The sequence below is a fragment of the Sturnira hondurensis genome, unplaced genomic scaffold, assembly GCF_014824575.4.
Source record: "Sturnira hondurensis isolate 20B ecotype Veracruz unplaced genomic scaffold, ASM1482457v3 Scaffold0000780, whole genome shotgun sequence".
NCBI lineage: Eukaryota > Metazoa > Chordata > Mammalia > Chiroptera > Phyllostomidae > Sturnira > Sturnira hondurensis.
Window position 1 is genome coordinate 11860762 of NW_028073411.1, and position 18676 is coordinate 11879437.

At 43.8% G+C, this 18676-nt stretch overlaps 1 protein-coding gene across 7 annotated transcripts in view; it reads right to left on the bottom strand.

The window, feature by feature from the left end:
- Nucleotides 1-18358, bottom strand: part of CPEB2 (cytoplasmic polyadenylation element binding protein 2) — a 64781-nt gene extending 46423 nt beyond the window's left edge. For 2 of the 7 annotated variants that reach the window (XM_037045669.1, XM_037045660.1), the window contains exons 1-4: nt 16539-18358; nt 13532-13813; nt 12664-12753; nt 5990-6080 (exon numbers count right to left, since the gene is read on the bottom strand). In XM_037045669.1, coding sequence (XP_036901564.1) covers nt 5990-6080; nt 12664-12753; nt 13532-13813; nt 16539-18155 — 2080 coding nt within the window. In that variant the 5' untranslated portion in view covers nt 18156-18358. Of the gene's footprint in view, nt 1-5989; nt 6081-12663; nt 12754-13522; nt 13814-16015; nt 16205-16538 lie in introns of those variants that run through there. The other 5 variants (XM_037045701.1, XM_037045683.1, XM_037045693.1 and 2 more) reach the window with 3 other exon arrangements.
- Between the last annotated feature and the right edge of the window lie 318 nt (nt 18359-18676).

Consider the following 18676-nt stretch of genomic DNA (forward strand, 5'->3'; position numbering starts at 1 on the left):
ACACAGCAATTCCTCCTTAATTTTTTTGGTAGATATTCTAACACACATGATGTTCATCCATACTTCTTGGGGGTACCTGTGCAAGTTCTGACTCTGGGAAACATAGGAGACTAAGAAGTAGAATTCTGAGCATCGCAGTCCCCTGCTGTCAGAGAGCAGGGAGGGCAAAGTAAGAGCAGCGCTGCAACTGCTTTGGAATGTCCATTACTTGTTTGAGTTTTAGCCTGCACTTCGCTGTATTTGAACGAATGTGCTACAACTGTTACCTTTTTTTCCACGGATCTCTTTGGTTTTGTTCTCCTATACTAGAGTTTCTCCAACAACACACAATGCACAATCTCTAGGAAGGGGGCCCTGGAACCTGGATGATAAGTATGCTCTCAAAATTTGGGAACCTCTGTCCTCCTATAGAATCTGTAGATCTAAAAGGTAAGTTCTCACATCAGAGAGTTTCAGAAATTCATACAGGTTATTTTAGGGCTTTGCACTTCAATTTTATGTTACGTTCAGGTGAAGAGAAAAAGAAAAGGAAAAAGAAAGGTAGAAAGGAAGAGGCACTACTACAACTTAGCACCTTACAAAAATAATTACTTATTTTCTCTGAGGTTATTTTTGTTAGAGGAGTTTAGCAGTGAAGTAATAAAAATGAATGTGGATATACAAAAATGCATAATCAATTAAAAAAAATTTTTAAAGGAATCCACTCCTAAACATTTGTTGGCATAAAAATCATGCTCAAAAATCCCTCCCCTGAATTCCCTTGACTTGTTCTGGGAACACTGGTAATGGCATTGTGACTTGCTGAGACAGATCCTCCCAACAACTGTTATATAAACTGCATTTCTTTCTACAATGTTCACATCAACATTTACGAGCTGAAATTAAAATTTTTTTGTTTGCCCTTATACTTTGGGCCTGGGGTAAGCAATTTTTGGTAAAAATGCTTACACAGTAAGACCTTTTTGCAAATTGCTGAGGCAGGGAGGGAAAAGAGCTTAACAATAATCACCATCTTGTTCTTTTGTTTAAAATAGACTGAATTGACCCACACATACATAAAAAGATCTCAGATTAGTTAATATAGGTATGCAAAACCATATGGCAGAATCACAAAACTGACTCGACAAAGCAAGATTTATTTTAACCATTTGTTTCTTTGAAAGGGAAAGTATCTGCCAAGAATCAAAACAGTCATTAGAAAGTGGGATTTAATGGTGAGAAACCCCTGCAGAATAAACAGAACAGACTGGTCAGCACCACTCACACTAAGCAAAGCACACGGCAGGGTGTTAGGGTTTGCGACCCAGACAAAGGACAGCGCCCGCTCCACAGGGCCGGCTGGTGCACCAGACAGCATGGGGCTCCTCTAGGGCAGGTATGTCAGAACTGGTCTGCTTTCAGGTCCCCAGGTGAGAAACTCGGTCCGGCTGACACTTTGTCCCTAATATTTTTTCACCCTTGTGCCCTTAAAGCTTAAAGTTTCAGGTCTCAGCCTTCTTTACTCCACAGGTAAATTAGGTACCCCCTTCTCCCCACTTACTCCTCCCTAAGCACCTTATAATCCTCCCTCCATAGTATTTATGACACTCTGTAGTTATATGTATATTATATCTATACATTACACTCGTGTATGTTTATATGATACTATATCCTACATTATGTTATATTATATTAGTATATTATGCATGTAACTATAAGCTCTCTCCTTTCCAAGAGAACGAGACTCTATCTGTTTCACACAGTGTGTGCAGCCAGTCTTGGGCACTGACGGGCACAAACGGGCACACTCAGTGGAATGAAGTGCACTCAGAGTTGCACCTTTGGCTGTCGTCACTTCACACCTATAGAGGCCCAACAACACATGTCCCTTCCCACCTGATATGCTAACCCATAAAAACCTGAACATTAAACGATGGAGGCCCTCTATGACCTGTAAAAAACACTGGAGTGGGGAAGACAGACACAAGCTGTAGTGAAGTATTGTAGGCTCAAGTGGGGATGGGAGGGGCCTTCTGTTAGTACAGTCAGGTTTCAGCCGGGCCAGTAATCTGCTGCTGACCTTGTTTGGACTCCAGAGATCTGCGTGATTGCTATTCTTTCTACTGACACTGACTCTCACCTTGAGCAGTTTCTCTCTTTTCCTTCAGGAAAGTAGAACTGAATACAACTTTACAGTTTTCTGCCTGCCATCTCTGAGGGAGCCGGCCTCCACGATGGCCTCCACTGAGCTCCGCTGCCTAGTATTCTCATTTCTTGAGCGCAGAGCCTTTCCCAGCTGAGCAGGGCTGACACTGAGAGCGAGCACGCTGGTGTGACTTCTAAAGCTAGGCCACAGAGACTCCTGGGCATTCCCCTGGAGCTTTACCGTTCTCTGTGGGGGAATCAACCGACTACACTATGAAGACACTCCAGCGGTCCAGTGGGAAGGCCATACGGTGATTAACTGAGCTCTCCGGCCAACAACCACATGAGTGAGTCATCTTGGAAAGGGATCCTCCACCCCGGGCAACCCTTCAGAAGACGGCAGCCTCAGCCAACGTCTTGAGATCCTCAGCCAGAACCAAGCAGTTAACTGCTCCCAAATTCTAATTCACAGAAGTTGTACGAGATAAATGTTTATTCTTGTTTTAGGCTGCTACATTAAGGGATAATTTGTTATGCAGTAATAAATACTAATAGCTCTTATCACTCAAGTTCACAAAGACATTTTCTCAAGAAACTTTGACCATTAATATAAAGGGAAACAGTAATTCATTAAAAATATTTTAGACTACCACTCCCTTCTCTCTCTCTCTCTCTCTTTTTCACTAGATCCCATAAGGAAGACAAAGTAACATCTGGTTATTTGAAAACATTGTAAAAGGATAAAAGAAGATTCATCCCATTTTTTGGAAAAAAGAATTTCCTTGTGTCAAACAGAAGACAGAATTTTCTGAACGGGATTAACAGAGGGAACAGAAGAGACAGGGGAGAGGAAAAGTACTGTCCTGAAGACCAGGAATGGGAGGAGGGAAAACACAACAAAGTTAGAAAGTGGTTTCTTCCATTTGTCACAACCCTGCTGTAGTAAATTTTACTAAAAAAACCAAACAAACACAAATATGAAATGATGAGAGTGTGGGGAGGACCCAAATTATGGTACCAGAAGCTAGCAGAGTCTGTGCTAGTGAGAAAAGCGAGAAAAAACTTCAAATGGCAGCGCCTGTGTATCAGGATCGTATGAAATAGGTAAATGAGAGCAACCTGCAGAAGTACTAGTCTTACTTCTTTATTTTTTGTACAGAAGGTTTCTCAAATGCTTTTTCCCTTTTTATTCCCTGCCACAATAAATGTGGAACATAAAATGCTCCAGTTAGAAACAGATTTCTCACTGTGATTGTTAAGGGTGGCGGTGAGCATGTTTTTTTCCCTTCTCAGGGCCAAAGATAATTTTTCTAATAAAAGAATTTTAAATTTGCTTGATGTTTTTTTACTATTAAATTCCTCTTAGCCTTGTGCTGCTTCCATTTTCTTTTTCAACATCTTTGTTTGAAAAATAGGTTTTCCCCCACTTTTATTATATAACACAGGCTAGAGAGAAAGAAAGACTGAGATAATTAATAGCATAACAGAGAATGTTTTCTCCGAACATCTTCAAAAGGCCTTTTTAAAGATGACTGGGAGAAACAACAATGGAAAACTTTTCATTATCCATTGCTAATAGTTAAGGTCGGCTTTATTTTGTATTAAAAATTTCAAAGAATTTTCTTTCTGGATAGTTAAGGAAATAGAAATCTTCATAATCAGGAGCTACTGGATTCTATTCATAAAAAGTGGAAATGAAAAGAATAAAGAAACAAGAATTCATAAAAATGAGAAGAGGCTTAGGAACCTCCAGAACATCTTTAAACGTTCCAACATCTGAATTATAGGGGTACCAGAAGGGGAAAATGAAGGCCAACAAGTGGAAAAGTTATTTGAACAAATAATAAAGGAGAACTTCCCCAATCTGGCAAAGGAAATAGACTTCCAGGAAATCCAGGAAGCTCAGAGTCCCAAAGAAGGTGGACCCAAGGAGGAACACACCAAGGCACATCATAATTACATTAGCCAAGATAAAAATGAAGGAGAGAATTCTAGCAGCAGCAAGAGATACGGGGACAGTCACCTATAAAGGAGTTCCCATCAGACTGCCAGCTGATATCTCAAAAGAGACCTCACAGGCAAGAAGGAGCTGGAAAGAAGTATTCCAAGTCATGAAAGGCAAGGACCTACATCCAAGATTACTCTATGCAGCAAAGCTTTCATTTAGAATGCAAGGGCAGATAAAGCACTTCCCAGATTAAATCAAGTTAAAGGAGTTCATCATCACCAAGCCATTATTACATGAAATGTTAAACAGACTTATCTAAGAAAAAGAAGATAAAAATATGAACAGTAAAAAGACAGCAAACTCACAGTTATTAACAACCACACCTAAAACAAAACCAAACTAAGCAAACAACTAGAACAGGGTCAGAACCACAGAATAGAGATCACATGGAGGGTTAGCAACAGGGGAGTAGGAGGAGGAGAGAGGGGGAAAAGGTACAGAGAATAAGGAGCATAGGTGATAGGCAGAAAATAGGGGGAGGGGAAGAATAGTATGGGAAATGTAGAAGCTAAAGAACTTGTGACACATGGACATGAACTAAAGGGGGAGGAATGTGGGTGGGAGGGGGTATGCAGAATAGAGGGAAATGAAGGCGGGGAATGGGACAACTGTAATAGCATAATCAATAAAATATATTTTTTAAAAAAGTAGACCCAAGACAAATGCTATTGGAACTGTCAACATAATAGTGAAAGAGAACAAGACCCCAGTACTCCACAAACAATTTAAAAAAATAGCCTCAATTCTGGTTAGAAGCAAAAAATATCCACACAAAACAGAGTACGATAACTATCTTCATTTGTTTATGAGAATTACCATTGCCACATGTTGTCAATAATCACTAATGATTCTTCTCAAGCTCCTTACAAATAAAGAAATTAGAAAAACCAGAAACTCCTTTACAAGCAGAATCCAGTCACAACAAAAATGTTTACGTATCTGATCAGTACTGCCAAGTCAGCCCTGAACCACCCACTTGCTGCCAACATTGAAGTTCTAGAGTGTTCAGGTTCAAGTTTATAAGGGCATTCTTACTTGACTTGAAAGAATTAAAAATGCAGAGAGTTTACAAAGTAACTCATGGTTTTGATTCAATGAGCCAAACCAACCAGTTAAGCTACTGCTGAATTCATGACTCACAGAAACCGCATGAGGTAATAATGCTCATTGTTGTTTCACGCTTCTAAGTTTTGGGGCACTTTATTCTGCAGCAATAGATAAGTAATATTTCTCATCACTCAATCTCAGTTTGCTAGATTTTCATCAGTAATGTAAAAGGCAATCAGATGTATAAGATCAGTGGGGCTGATTCTTTTTCCTAATTTGCCCCAACTTTCTGAAGAGTAGTTTCCTACCTCAGAGAAGGTACTATAAATACCACCTTTCAAAACTCATAAGAGTTTTGAAGCAGAAGAAAAGTAAGGAAGTTAACACAGGACAATTCTAGGTTGGAATCACTGCAAGTTGTGAATGAAAGTACTCAAGAGATTTAAAAAATTAAGTATTTGGTAGAATTTCAGAAAAGTGACTATACTACACACTTTCACATCCATTCTTTGTCCCCTGCAAACTGCAGAGTATCTATGAAAAGTGACTCTTTCTTACAAAACAAGTTCAAAGAGATGAGTTTACATTTCTCTCTCTTTATACATGTATAAATCTCATGTATAAATCAGCATAAATTGAAACAGGCTACAAAGGAAAAAGTATGACATTTCACCAAGACAAAGGTTCTCCTTAACAGTTACAATGGAATTGTACAAGGTGCTACTCAAGCTCCGAGTTTCTTTCATATAAAAATGGCAAGATAAGCAGACAAACTGGTGGATGATAAGGATATTTTTAAAAGTCACCTACCCTTAAGAGGATCATGCTCTGCTCTCATAATATCAATAAGGGAATTCTCCAAAGAGTGCATATTCAAACTGTCATACATTCTACTGCGATCCTAAAAGAGAAGAAAAGAAAAAGACTCAAAATAATCTATGCATTTTTTCAAAAAGTAATGATAAATATACTGTGTTAATCTTCTTACACAAAATATAACATATGATTAACAGTACTAGTAAGTTTGCATCCCAAGACAATACCAGTAACTAAGGATCTTATAAATTAATCTCTCACAGTGAAGAATAGATTTAATAAATTTATTTCCAAAATCACATATCAAAAGCAATCTTATTTCATTGACAGCATTAATGCAATACAGTAGAACAATTTTTATCGCTATTATTCTCAGCTCGTAGAGATTTCTGAACTGTGATACATGCAGAAAGCATTTTTAGTTGTTATTAATGTAAAAGTTAAATAACATGAAACTTTTCTCACAGATCTAGGAAGATGGCACTTGAGTAGTTTTGGGGAAAGGACTTAACTCAATTGCACCACACCTTAAACATCCATCAAACACTGTATGTGATTTGACTTACTCAGAATTTTACAATAATGAATGCACAAACATATTATACAGTAAAAAATCAAGTATCAAAAAGGCTAATCACATACCAATATCAAAACAAAGGTTAACACCTAGAATATTGACATTCAAGTCTTGCTCTCTGAAGTCCTCACATACTGGTTCCTGCATTCCTAACCTTCTTCCCATCCACCCCCTTTGCAAAAAGCATAGGGGGAGCAAAACAATCTCATTTTATGAAGTTTCCTACTTCATCAAGTCTCAAAACAAAATCTTCTGTGTCATTAGAAGCTTAGTTTCCTGAATGTTAAATCTCTCAACCTGCCTAGTAAATCCTTAACATTCATGAATTTCATACAGTGTTCTGTTCAACATGCAATCAATGCATTTGAACAAATACATACGGGCCACAGCAAGTTCTGGCCCATGCCGTCCAAATGACCACGGAGATTTTTATCAATGTGTCAGCACTGTCCCCCACCCATTTAAGTGTGTGTGTGTATGCATGCTTGTGCAAGTGCATGAATATGTGGGCGAAGCAGGCCATTTTTAAATTTCAAAAAATGATTAACATGGAAAAAAAAGAATTGTAAGAGTTGGGGGGAAAGCCTCCACAGAAATCAGAATTTGGCACTTCTTAGCCAGGGTCCATGAGCTTCGAGAAGGATCGTGCAATCTCTGAGATTATACACAACATTTTGTATGTGTATGTATACATCATTTTTTTTTTCCTGAAGAAAGGTTTATGGGTTTTCGAAAGGGGTCTATAATCCAGAGAAGATTCAGAACCAGTCTTTTAGAAAGCTGAAGAAAAACATAAGCTTTCCTGAGAATATGTTGATTTATTTACTCTACTCTGAGGTTTAAATTGGGGTTATGAGCTTTTTAAAGCTAGGGGACCGGGAATCAGTATTGTAGATTAAACAAGTTGCTGTCAAGGTATTTAACTGTGAAAAGTCACACTGAATGATGTAAACGTTACGACACTAGAGGCTCTTATTCCAACTTTATCACTGATTAGCTATAGTTTAACTCCTTATTTTAACTTGGACTCCTCAGGTAAAACACACCCATTAGTAACACAAGTTCACTAGAACAGTGACCTTGACTGGTGAGAGAGGCCCAGAGAATCGCTGAGCAAAAACAGAGGTTCTCAAACGTGAGCATGCTCCAGAATCATCTGCAAGGCTTGTTAAACACAGGTTGCTGGGGCCCATCTACAGAATCTGAGTCAATAGGCTGTATCTGTGACCATTATACAATCAGCTCCAACAACTGTTATATTACAAAAATGTGGTCTATACAATATTATTGTTTTAGCTTTAGCTGAGAGGCCTACTCATAAAATCCCTTATTTTTCTTCCCAGTCAAGTCTTTTCATTAAGAAACAAAGTCCTACTTTAGCAAAGAGCAAAGCTATTTAAAAATTATTAGTTTAATTTTACTTTGTTACTCATCAGCTGCATCCCACGTGATTTTTAAAGCACCCAATACAAAATAGCCTTGAGCAGGCAAAGAGCTCATGACATCCCAAAATTGCTATTTGAATTTAATGAGACCTAGAGTTACATGCTCAAAACTACAGATAATTTCATTAAATAAAATGTGGGGAATCAAGATAATGACTTCTAAAAATTTTTCAAACACAAACTAATGTGATTATAAAACACTCATGCGTCCTTCTGAAATACAATTACTAGACATTTTGTACTAAACATTACTAGATAATTACTAAACAAATTTGTGTTCACACACACTGATACTGGTTTAAAAACTAAACTGGAATCCTGAAATCATTTTAAAGTAACCACAAACACACCAATACTGATTAGCATAAATGGGAAAAGCATGGCAATCCGACTAACATTTATGTGACTATTTGAAAATGGCCAAGGTATTTCACATAAGAATCTTTATAAAGACGTTTACTCCAATCTATTTAAATACAAAGTACAAAATCCATTTGGCAAAGAATCAATTACATAGGCTTTGAGAAACAGAAATTACAGAATCCTACAACAATGAACAGGCAAAAATTAGAATGCACTAGTGTAAAAACTCTAATATCTTATATTCTAGTATTTTATTGTTTTTGTAAACTGAGACATTTACCACAAAGACTTACAGAAGTGACAGAAGTCCTAGAAAACTGAAAAACACCCAAAACACAAAGAAATCCTAATCTTAAAAAGGATGGCCTAAGAAAAGTCTATACACACTGAAAAATAACTAAGGACGTCAATGAGATTACAATTAGTATAAGAGAAATTCCAATTTAATTAAAAGGGAACTTTTTAATGGGATGTCATATTTTCACTTTGATATATTCAAAACCCTGTTCTATTTTGAAAGAGGGAAGTGGTCACGTAGAGCCCTGACAACGAAGTATTCTCCCAAAGAAAAAGAAGATTACAGAAAAATCCTACATCCTCATTTTTAAAGATATACCAGGTGCCTGAGCACATATTCCTTTGCCTAAGCAGAAAGATCAGCTTTTATCCTATTTTTGTGTTTAGTTCTCCAGTTTTAAAATTAAAGAGCAAAGTTACGTTAGCATTTTGCTCAATCTGAATACTGGCTCTCCACGCCTGGTCACACGCCGCTGCTGCACTGCACTGAATGAGCAGCTCATGCGTGCACCTGCCCTCACTACACAGCCGGCGCTCAGTGTCACACTCTCTAGTTGTTCCACGGCAGATCCCCCCTCTTCACCCCACTGCACCTTCACCTTTTCAAGGGTAAAGAATAGTATTTCCCCTCATATATCTCAAGGGTAATTAACACAGTGCTGCATATATAATAAACATTCATTTCTTAAACTTCCTTTAGTATTCTGATCCTCAACAAAGCACTAAATTCAGTGATTCCGAATTTTTTAAACTTAATTTTAAAGGACCCAAATGGCCAATGGTATTCTAGGACCCACAAGAGTTATAGAAAATGGACAGAGAAGTGGAAAATGCTGGTTTAAGAATATGTCAAGTACAATTGAAGAACTGAACACAAGATACGAAACATAAAAAGAAATTCAATTTTATTCTATTTAAAAATATTTTTTAATTTATTTTAGAGAGAGGGAAAGGAAAATGGAGAAGGAGAGAAACATCCATTGGTTTGATGTTTCAACCAGGGGCCGGGCTCCCAATTCAGGTGTGTGCCGACAGGGAGTCCAACGGGTGACATTTCAGTGTTTGAGATGATGCCCACCCACGGAGCCACAACAGTCAGGGTGGGAAATTCAGTTTTAAGGTAATTTAGAATTCACATTTTTTAATACAATTTCTTGCAAGGGTAACTAGCTAATAGAGTTTTAAAGTAATTGTTAGCCTTAAAGATGTTAAGAAAGATATCTAATATTCACTTTAAAGTTAGAAATGTGCATAGAATTTGTATTTGTTTTTTAAAAGTTTTAAGATTGAACCTTTTCCATAAAAAACAGACTATTTAAAATAAGAACATGCCAGCCTCTCAAATATTACATACATTCTGAAATAAAACCGATCTACAAAGTTCTTTCTTTCCCATTTACTGAATTCAATTATAGGTAAGGCCTGAAGTACAACAGTAAGAATTAAGACTTCAGTTCTAGAATTTAGTATTTTTAGACCTAATCAATTTGAGACTAAAGGAAAACTTAAATGTTTTAAAGTAATGTATTTGTTAACTAAAATTGATATGAAAATATTGTTTATGACATAAAACAATTAGAGATAAAAATAATCTCTCCAGATATTCACGTGCTTAGGTATTTCTATAATTTTAACTTTGTCAAATAGTGAGGAGCTACCCAACCAGTTAAGATACCAGTTGCAATTTGTAGCTGCTACTGTACTTTTAAAAACCTCAACTTCAAATACCTCAGCCTTTTATGGAGAAAAACAAAACAAATTTTGTGTAAGTACTCTTTGGGTGCTCAAAGGAGACAGCAACGTTTTCAAGACCAGTTGCGAGGTCATATACCCCCACTGTTTGGGATCAAGATCCGTCTATTCCCCCCAGTAAACCAAGACCCTTGGATTCTAAAAATAAGGGGTAGGGGTGGGTAGTAGGAGGCAGGGAGGAAAAGAAATGGCCAAAAGAGATCAGAGAAAGTGCAAGAGCTAAAAAAGGGCTCTAACATGACCTAGTTCAAGGCTCTTTTTGTACAATGAAACTATGAACCAAACAGATGGAGGCCATAAACAATGATACAATGTTGTAGAAATTAGAAGAGAAGTGGAAGATAATTCAGGTTTCAAACAACTTTTCCTCCTAGTTTAGTTCACTGTCACCACCTTATTTTTTCCCTTATTTTATCACTGTCTTCAACTTATCACATCACACTTCTTGCTTAAGAGTCCATAGTCAGCAAAACAAACAAGCAAAATATGAGCAAAGACACTAAAATAAAGAACTAACAGTGTCCAGAGGAAAGGGGGAAGGGGGTTAGGGGGAGGGCAGGGAGGGTCCTCAGGAACATGTATAAAGGGCACATGGACAAAGCAAAAGGGGAGTAGGATTGAGGGTGGGAGGTAGAGATGGGGGGCAGGGGGGGATGAAGACAACTGTACTTGAACAACAATTTTTTACAAATTAAAAGAGTCCACAAGGAATTGCAATATCTCAGCAATTTACAAAAGAAAAAAACTTTAATCAACAAAATGAATTTACTGAAAACCCCAGACTACAAAATAGGTAAAGAGCAAAGAGGAGCCTCGATGGAAGTGGAAGGAGGAGGCTGAGCGGCCCTCACCGGGGGCAGCCCCAGAGGCATGCCCGCAGAGCCCAGCTGGCCGACTCCCTTAGCACCTCTGCTCTCCAGCACCTCACCAACTGACACCGTCTCAGTCACATCCTTTCTCAACGTACGGCCCCTCAACCCACGGACCCGTTATACGGCAGGTAGTTTGTATTCCTTCTTCTGTGGAGATGTATCTCTCTCTTATGTGTTTGTCTTTTCTCTAAAAATACATCCCTTACCACCTTCAAAATAACTATAATTTTTCTCTTCCGACATAACATTTCCTAGGTATTTATATACTCAATTTGAATGACAAAAATGCCCCCGTAAAAATGACACTAATATGGCTTAACAGAACCAGGGTGAAAACAGTAGAAATACATGGATAGCTAACTCCCATGAACAAAACAATAAATTACAAATTACATGAGATAACTACTTGTTTCTAAGTGGAGATCCTGACAGGACTACTTGGGTAAATAGGTAGGACTTACCTAGAACAAGAGCTACTGGTTGATTATTAAAGTTACTGCTAACCCTGCAGATTAGAATACTATTTACAAAGGCATTATTTATACAACTTACAGTATTTATATAATTTATACTATTTATACAATTTTTGTAAAATTATCTCATGATGATACACTAACTGAGGAAGAGCTTTAGCTAAGGATAATATCGCCCATTCAGTGGACGCCCATAATGTCAACTCTGTGCTCATTCAAGCTCGTGTTCTGTAGAAGAACTTTCATAGGTAAGGACTGGCTTTTTGCATTTTGTAACCACAAAATGCTTGAGAGGAATTTGATTAAGACTGACTCCAGCTTTCTAACTCAGGGGTTTTCCCTGGGAAAATGATTATTTGGGCAGCAACAAAATTTAGAAAAAATACTGTATCATAAAGTGTTTTATCCAGTTGAAACAGCTAAAGTTTTTAAAAACATATCTCAAGACCAATGTAACAGATTTCATGAAAAAATATACTAACAAATTCCATAAGACATGGATGAAATGTAAAGTTGGAGGTTAAGTAAACATATGATTTTTGTATCTAATTGCAAATAAATCTGAAAAGAGGTAAAAATCTGTTCTATTCGACTGATGTTTAAAGCCAGGTGCTCTTGGGTATATAATTCCTTTTCCCAAAAACAAATTTATTATGCTTTGAAAATATAAAATAATTATAAATTACTTTAAACATAAAAATGAAGCTATATAAATAATACATTTTTTATATTAATTTATGTCAATTGACCCTAGAAAAATAAATTACTTTCATGCTTTCTGATATATGCTAAAATAGGTATCATCAGAAGATAAATAAGTAATCCTCCTCATAATATAAATACTAAACTCCTAGCCAAAATCCTGAAAAATACACACTGTGCAGCCTACCTGGTCTATTCTGGATGTTCCGGCTGCAGTGCACCAACTATCTTGGAGTGAATCTGAGCCCCAAGCTGGCAACTGCAAACTAGATCTCACCTTCAATAGCATAGAAGTTTTCATCAGAAATAAGCAGTTCTCTTCCCCAAACCCATCCACAAACAAACAAACAAACAAACAAAAAGGAAAGAAAGAAAACAAAGAAAAAAGTTCTAATTTTATTCTGTCTTCTACAGGTTTTAGAGAGAAAAAGAAAGTCTCATTTTACATAGCCATAAGGGAGCTTCATTCACCTGACATATCAACAAAATACTAAAAGGCCTGAAAAAATGTCAGTCATCATAACTGTTAGGCCACATGTGGGACAAAATCGTCACTGAACCAGTGAGGACAAATTTTAATTTGATGTAAAAAGCCCTAATGTTATTTTGCCATAATCACAGCTGTACTTTTAAGTATATTCCAATCCGTATACAGCTGACCAGGTCACAGTCTAGTGTACGCATGATTATGAAGGAGTAATTATGCCTCCAGCCATATTACAGGAGGCACTCATTTTGGTGCCCCACTGAAAATGAGTAAATTAAGGCATTCTGAAGGAGTTGCCAATTAGAAGCTTAATACATATTTAACACATATAGCAGGTTTTTCTACATTTTATGAAGCTTATTTTTTATAGTGTGGGTAAAGAATTTGTAGTGTTAATTTTCTTTGTATAGGTATTTTATATTTTGATAAAATTATATATGCTTAAAACTAAAACTTTTTCTTTTTCAATCTGTTCATTTTATTTTACTATTACTACCACCACCACCACCCAATTTCCAATTCTGAAAGGTTGACATTAGAAATAAGGCCATTTACATACCATTCTTACCTGTAAGGGTAAGAGTGTATTACTATTGTTGTCTGTTCTGAACACATTATCTTCAATCCAAGATTTTGGCGTCAGTGATGGTGTAGAGCGAGTAAATTTCGGTGGTGCTATGACATTACCGGAAAACGGTTTTTTCAGTGGCGAGATCTGATTCATAGTTCCTGGAATCCCCATGTTTCCAGTTCTACGATGATCTCGGCCATGCATCGCTCCCCAGGACATACTTCCAGTGCCCCAGCCACTGCTTTGATGGTTGCTCCAAGGAGATTGTTTCAGAAGAGGCTGGGAAAAACACATTTAAATTATAGACATTTAAAGAGATTATGATTGAAATTCAAATTTTAGACCTGAGCTATGAGTTTATACAATCTTTAAATGCTGAGATATAGAATATACAAAAATATATCCTTAACTAGTTTAAAAACTAATAGGCTTCAGATCTTGCTATATTAAACCATTCATTTAGTATGTGGCAAGTTTCCATCCTCTTGTTTGTTATAAATTATTGTGAATCAAGAAGGTATTTCATGACAATTACTAAAATATAAGCATGCAAATACATCTTTTCCCTACAGAGAGAACCATACACATGATACACATGAAGGAAAAAAATCTATTTAAATTGAAATTAACTCTGAATGCTCTTAAAGATATACCCTACACTATGATCTTAAAGCAACCACGTTCTGGTAGACACACAACTAAAAATAGTCTTTTTTAAAAAATCAAAACATACCAACCATATCGGTACAGTATTTAGACTTTAGGATTCTAAAACACGTTGTATCAGTGCAAAAGTGAATAATAAGATCTAGTATTATTCTGTCGTACAAATTTAAAAAGTCCTTCTGGGAACAGGGACATATGGGAAATAATGTCCTTTTCAGCATCATTTACTGAACTCTTAAGTCCTTTTATCCCAATTTTAGTGTAGTTTCTTACAGAGTTTTTGTTTCTTTCACTTAATTATCCATGATAATTAAGTTCATATCCATGAACAGTTAAGCAATTATCTAATGTTACCCATAGGTGGATCCACTGAGATATATAAAGATAAATAACTATATGATTTGATTATTTTAGTAAAGATCTTGATAAGTCTCCATTAACTTCACTCATTTTCAAAAGTAAATTATATTCCAAACCAGAACCTGTGGCAAAAAAAAGTTAAGTCATCAAAGAATGGAAAACCCACCAAAAGCCACCCATAGTTGTAGGTTTTCAAAATGCTTTAATTGCTAGCAATTCTATTATCAATAAACTTATACTTGAATAATTCTGTGCTAATACGTAGCCCAAACAAGTATGGACCATGCGGTTACTAAAAGTCAACAAATACAGTATCCTTAAAATAAACCTGCTTCTTACAAGACAAACAAAAACAAAAACACCCCAATAAATAGTGCCTATTTAAAAATTTAAAATACTAAAATAATCATGACTCTATATCGCAGGTTCAGCCTCCACGCAGGTCAAAAGCACAGCTCCATGGAGACCGAGGAGAAACCGCCCGCCACCCGCCGGAGGACCCTGGGTGCTCAGGACACTGTGTGCCAGGTTCCCCGAGACCCAAACTCCGTGACAGCGCGTGACCCCGCGCTCCCCTGCCCGACCCATCTTTTGACAAACAGCAGCTCCTTGCCAACTAGGGATCACGGTCTATGCTCTTCCAATGCTCTACATCACGTCTCCAGGAACCGAAAGCCACCTAGCATGTCAGTGGCAAGTTTCCAGCGGAGAAACGAAGACCCTGCCACACACGGGAGAGCCGCTCGCGATTATGCAAATCGGGAGTAGGTAGAGTGTCATTTCAAAATTCCCCATTTTCGATCCCTGTAGGCCACGTTCTCCTTCCTCAGGGAGAAACCAGTGGTTCAACAAAAACTGTTACCGGTTTGACTGACTGGAATAAACTGTTAACTGTCACTTTGGTTAGCTTAGTTACCCACCCTCTAAAAAGCTGGAAACGCCAGCTGGTCGGCGGGAGGAGTCGCGGGAGCGGCGAGCACCCGGGAGGGCCCAGCGCCGTCGCTCGCCCTTCACCACGGAAATGGCCGAGCACGGACCCGTCGCTATCCCAAGCGCCGACTGGATCAGACAGAACTAAACTCGCCTTGAGCGCCCACTCGCCGACCCGCCGGGCGCTCAGACGCCGCCCCGGGGGCCCGCCGGCTCCCCGCTCCCACTGCCCCAGCCCGTCGAGTCGCGGGGCCCCCAGCACGTGTCCTTAGCGCCCCCCCCAGCACCCACCCCAGACTCCACTGGAGTCCGCTCTTCCCGCGACCGAGTGCGACCCCGCCGACAGCGAGCCCGGGAACCGACACCGCCGGGCGCCTGCCTGGTGGAGACCAGGGCGGCCGAGCTGCCAGCGGCTCTCTCCGCCGTCTGACAGCCCGGAGGGCGCGGCCCCGCCGGGCTCCGCTCCCGGCCCGCCGCCGCCTCCCCCGCGACGCCCCTCGCCCTCCGATTAGGGGTGAAACCCACTGGAGAGAAAACGCCTTTCCGCGGGTCTCCCTCACTGGATGACTCGCGCGGTCCCCGGGAACCATCTCCCTCCTTCGCAAGTTTTCTTCCCGCGGCCGCTCCTGCGATGCCGCCGCCCGAGCCCGCCGGCCCCGCGTCCCCCGCCGGACCCCGCGAGACTCTCCCCCGGACAGCGACTCCCGGCCGGGAGGGGGGGCGGCGGGGCCGAAATCGCGGGTGTGGCCCGCTGTGACGGACGCGAGAGGTCACGCGCCCGCCCGCCCGCCGCCAGCTTCACCGGCGCTCCGGGCGTTTGAGGGGGCGCCGGCCGCGGCTTCGAGCACCAACCCGCCTCCGGAGCCGCCCCGCCCGCCAAGGACTGGCGTCCCGAGTCCGGTCACCCGTTCCGCCTTCCCAGTCCCCTGGTCCCCCAAGCAAGTAGCCCTCGTCGCTAGTCCCCCGGGGTCGAGCCAGGTGTCCGTGCCCCCGCACGCGCGCCCCCCCCCCCAGCACGCGCCCCCCGGCCCCGCGCCGCCCGCCGCACCTGGTGGTGGTTGTAGGAGTTCCTCTGCTGCAGGAACGCGGCGGCCGCCTGGTGCTGCTGCTGGAGCTGCGGGCTGACCGGCGACCTTCGGCTCGGCGGCTGCGGCGGCGCCGCGGGCGGGGCGGGCTGCTGCTGAGGTAAACTCATGGCGGGCGGCGGCGGGGGCCCGGCGGGCGCCGAGAAGGGGCCGCCGAACCCGCCGCCGCCGCCGCCGCCGCCGCCCCCGGCCGGCACGCTGAGCCCCGCGCAGCCGTGCGGGGACACGGGCGAGAAGCTCGGGAAGAAGGCCGGGTTCATGGACGACGGCAGCCCGGGATAGAAGCCGTTCTCCGAGTCGGGGCTGGGCGGCGGCATGACGCTAAGCGAGCCTCCGCCGCTGCCACCGGGGGTGGCGGCCGACGAGCCGGGCTGCGGCGGCGGCTGCTGCGGCGGCTGCTGGGGAGGCTGCGGCTGCTGCTGTTGGGGCGGCGGCGGCGGCGGGGGTTGGGGCTGGGGCGGCGGCGACGCGGTCTGCACGGACCAAGGGGTGCCGAAGCCGGGCAGCGGCGGCGGCGAGGCGGAGCCGCCTCCCCCGCCGCCTCCGGGGGGTCCCCCGCCCCCGCCGCCGCCGCCCGGGTGCGGCAGGTCCGGGCTCTGCAGGCTGCTGAAAGCGCCCGCGCCGAGCGCCCCGCCGGGCAGGAGGTTGCTGGGGCTGTTGAGCAGAGGGTGGTTGGGAGACTCCATGGAGTCCGGCGCGGGGTTCACCGGCGGCGTCGAGGGGGCCAAGCCCGCATCGGGGGACTGGGCAGCGCTGCCCTCGCCCGCGGCCGGGGTCTGGCGAGGGCTGCCCGCGCCTCCGTGGCGGCGCCGCGGGGCTGCGGGCGGCGAAGGCTGGAGCTGCGGGAGCGGGGGCAGGTCGGTCGGGCGCTGCCGCGGGGCGAGGTCCTGCGGCGGCGGGAGGCGCTTCGGGTGCGGGAGGCTGAACTGCTGCCGCTGCTGATGGCACGGGGCGAGCGGCGCCGGCTGGAGTGGCGGGCCGGGCGGCGGCGTGCTGAACCGGCCCGGGCAGTGGAGCGGCGGCGACTGCGAGTCCGGAGGGTGGGGAAGGCGGGGAGGGCTGAACTCTTTCCTCTTCTGGCTGCTCAGCTGCTGCTGCTGCCGCTTACTGAAGTCCTGCGGGGAGGAGGTGCGGCAGCCACAGCAGGAGGAGGCGGAGGCGGAGGAGGGGTGGTGCAGACTCGGTTTGAAGTCCTGGGAGGGGAGGAGGTGGGTCACACCCGCGTTCGTGCCGCCGCCGGGGCGGTGGTTGGGGAGTTTCTCCGCGGCCACCGGCCGCAGTGTCAGCCCCGGCAGCAGCTCATCCTGCATGGTCTGCTGATGCGCCAGGAGCAGGGAGGAAGAGGAAGCGGCGGCGGCCCAGCGGCCCGCGCCGCCGCAGCCGAGGGGGACAAGGGAGGGGGAGGCGGCCTCCGAGAACACGGTGACAGGCAACGGCGGCGACGATAGCGGGCCGAAGGGCGTGGCGGAGGGTAGCGGGGCGGTGGCCGCGGGGCGGTACGCCCCGCTGCCGAACAGGGACCCGGGACTGCTGTTTCGGAGCGGGGCTGTCTGCAGCACCCCAAACCCCAAGTCCTTCATTTATCAGGCTGGCGGCAACGGGAGGAGACGCGCCCCGTCCGCTGTCCCCTTAAAAAGCCGCCAGATCTTGGGCGGCTGGTGGAAGGAGGGGAAGCCAGTGAGAAAGGGACACCGTGACTGAAATTGGGGCACCAACTTCGGCCCCGCCACCCCTCGAGGCGGCCACCGCCGCTCCCGAGACCGGCTCGGGCGCCGCCGCTACCGCCGCCCTCGCGGCTTAAGAATCCCGGAACGTGCGTCAGCGCCACCTCACAATCGCACCGCCCCCCGCGGTGCGTCCCGGCACGCGCTGGCGCGAGGCCGCCGCGCCCCCGCTGCCCCGCCCCCGCCCCGCCCCTCATTAATATGCAGGCTCGGCCGGGGCGCGCTCCCGTTCCTGGGAGGGAGGGGAGCGCGGGAGCGGGTGGCGTGTAGCTTTACGACCTTTCCGAACCCAGGGAAAAGGAACGGCCGGTTGGGGCGGCGGGCGGCCGGGGGGATTCTGAGGGCCGGACGTGCGCGCGAAAGAGGATGAGCAGGCA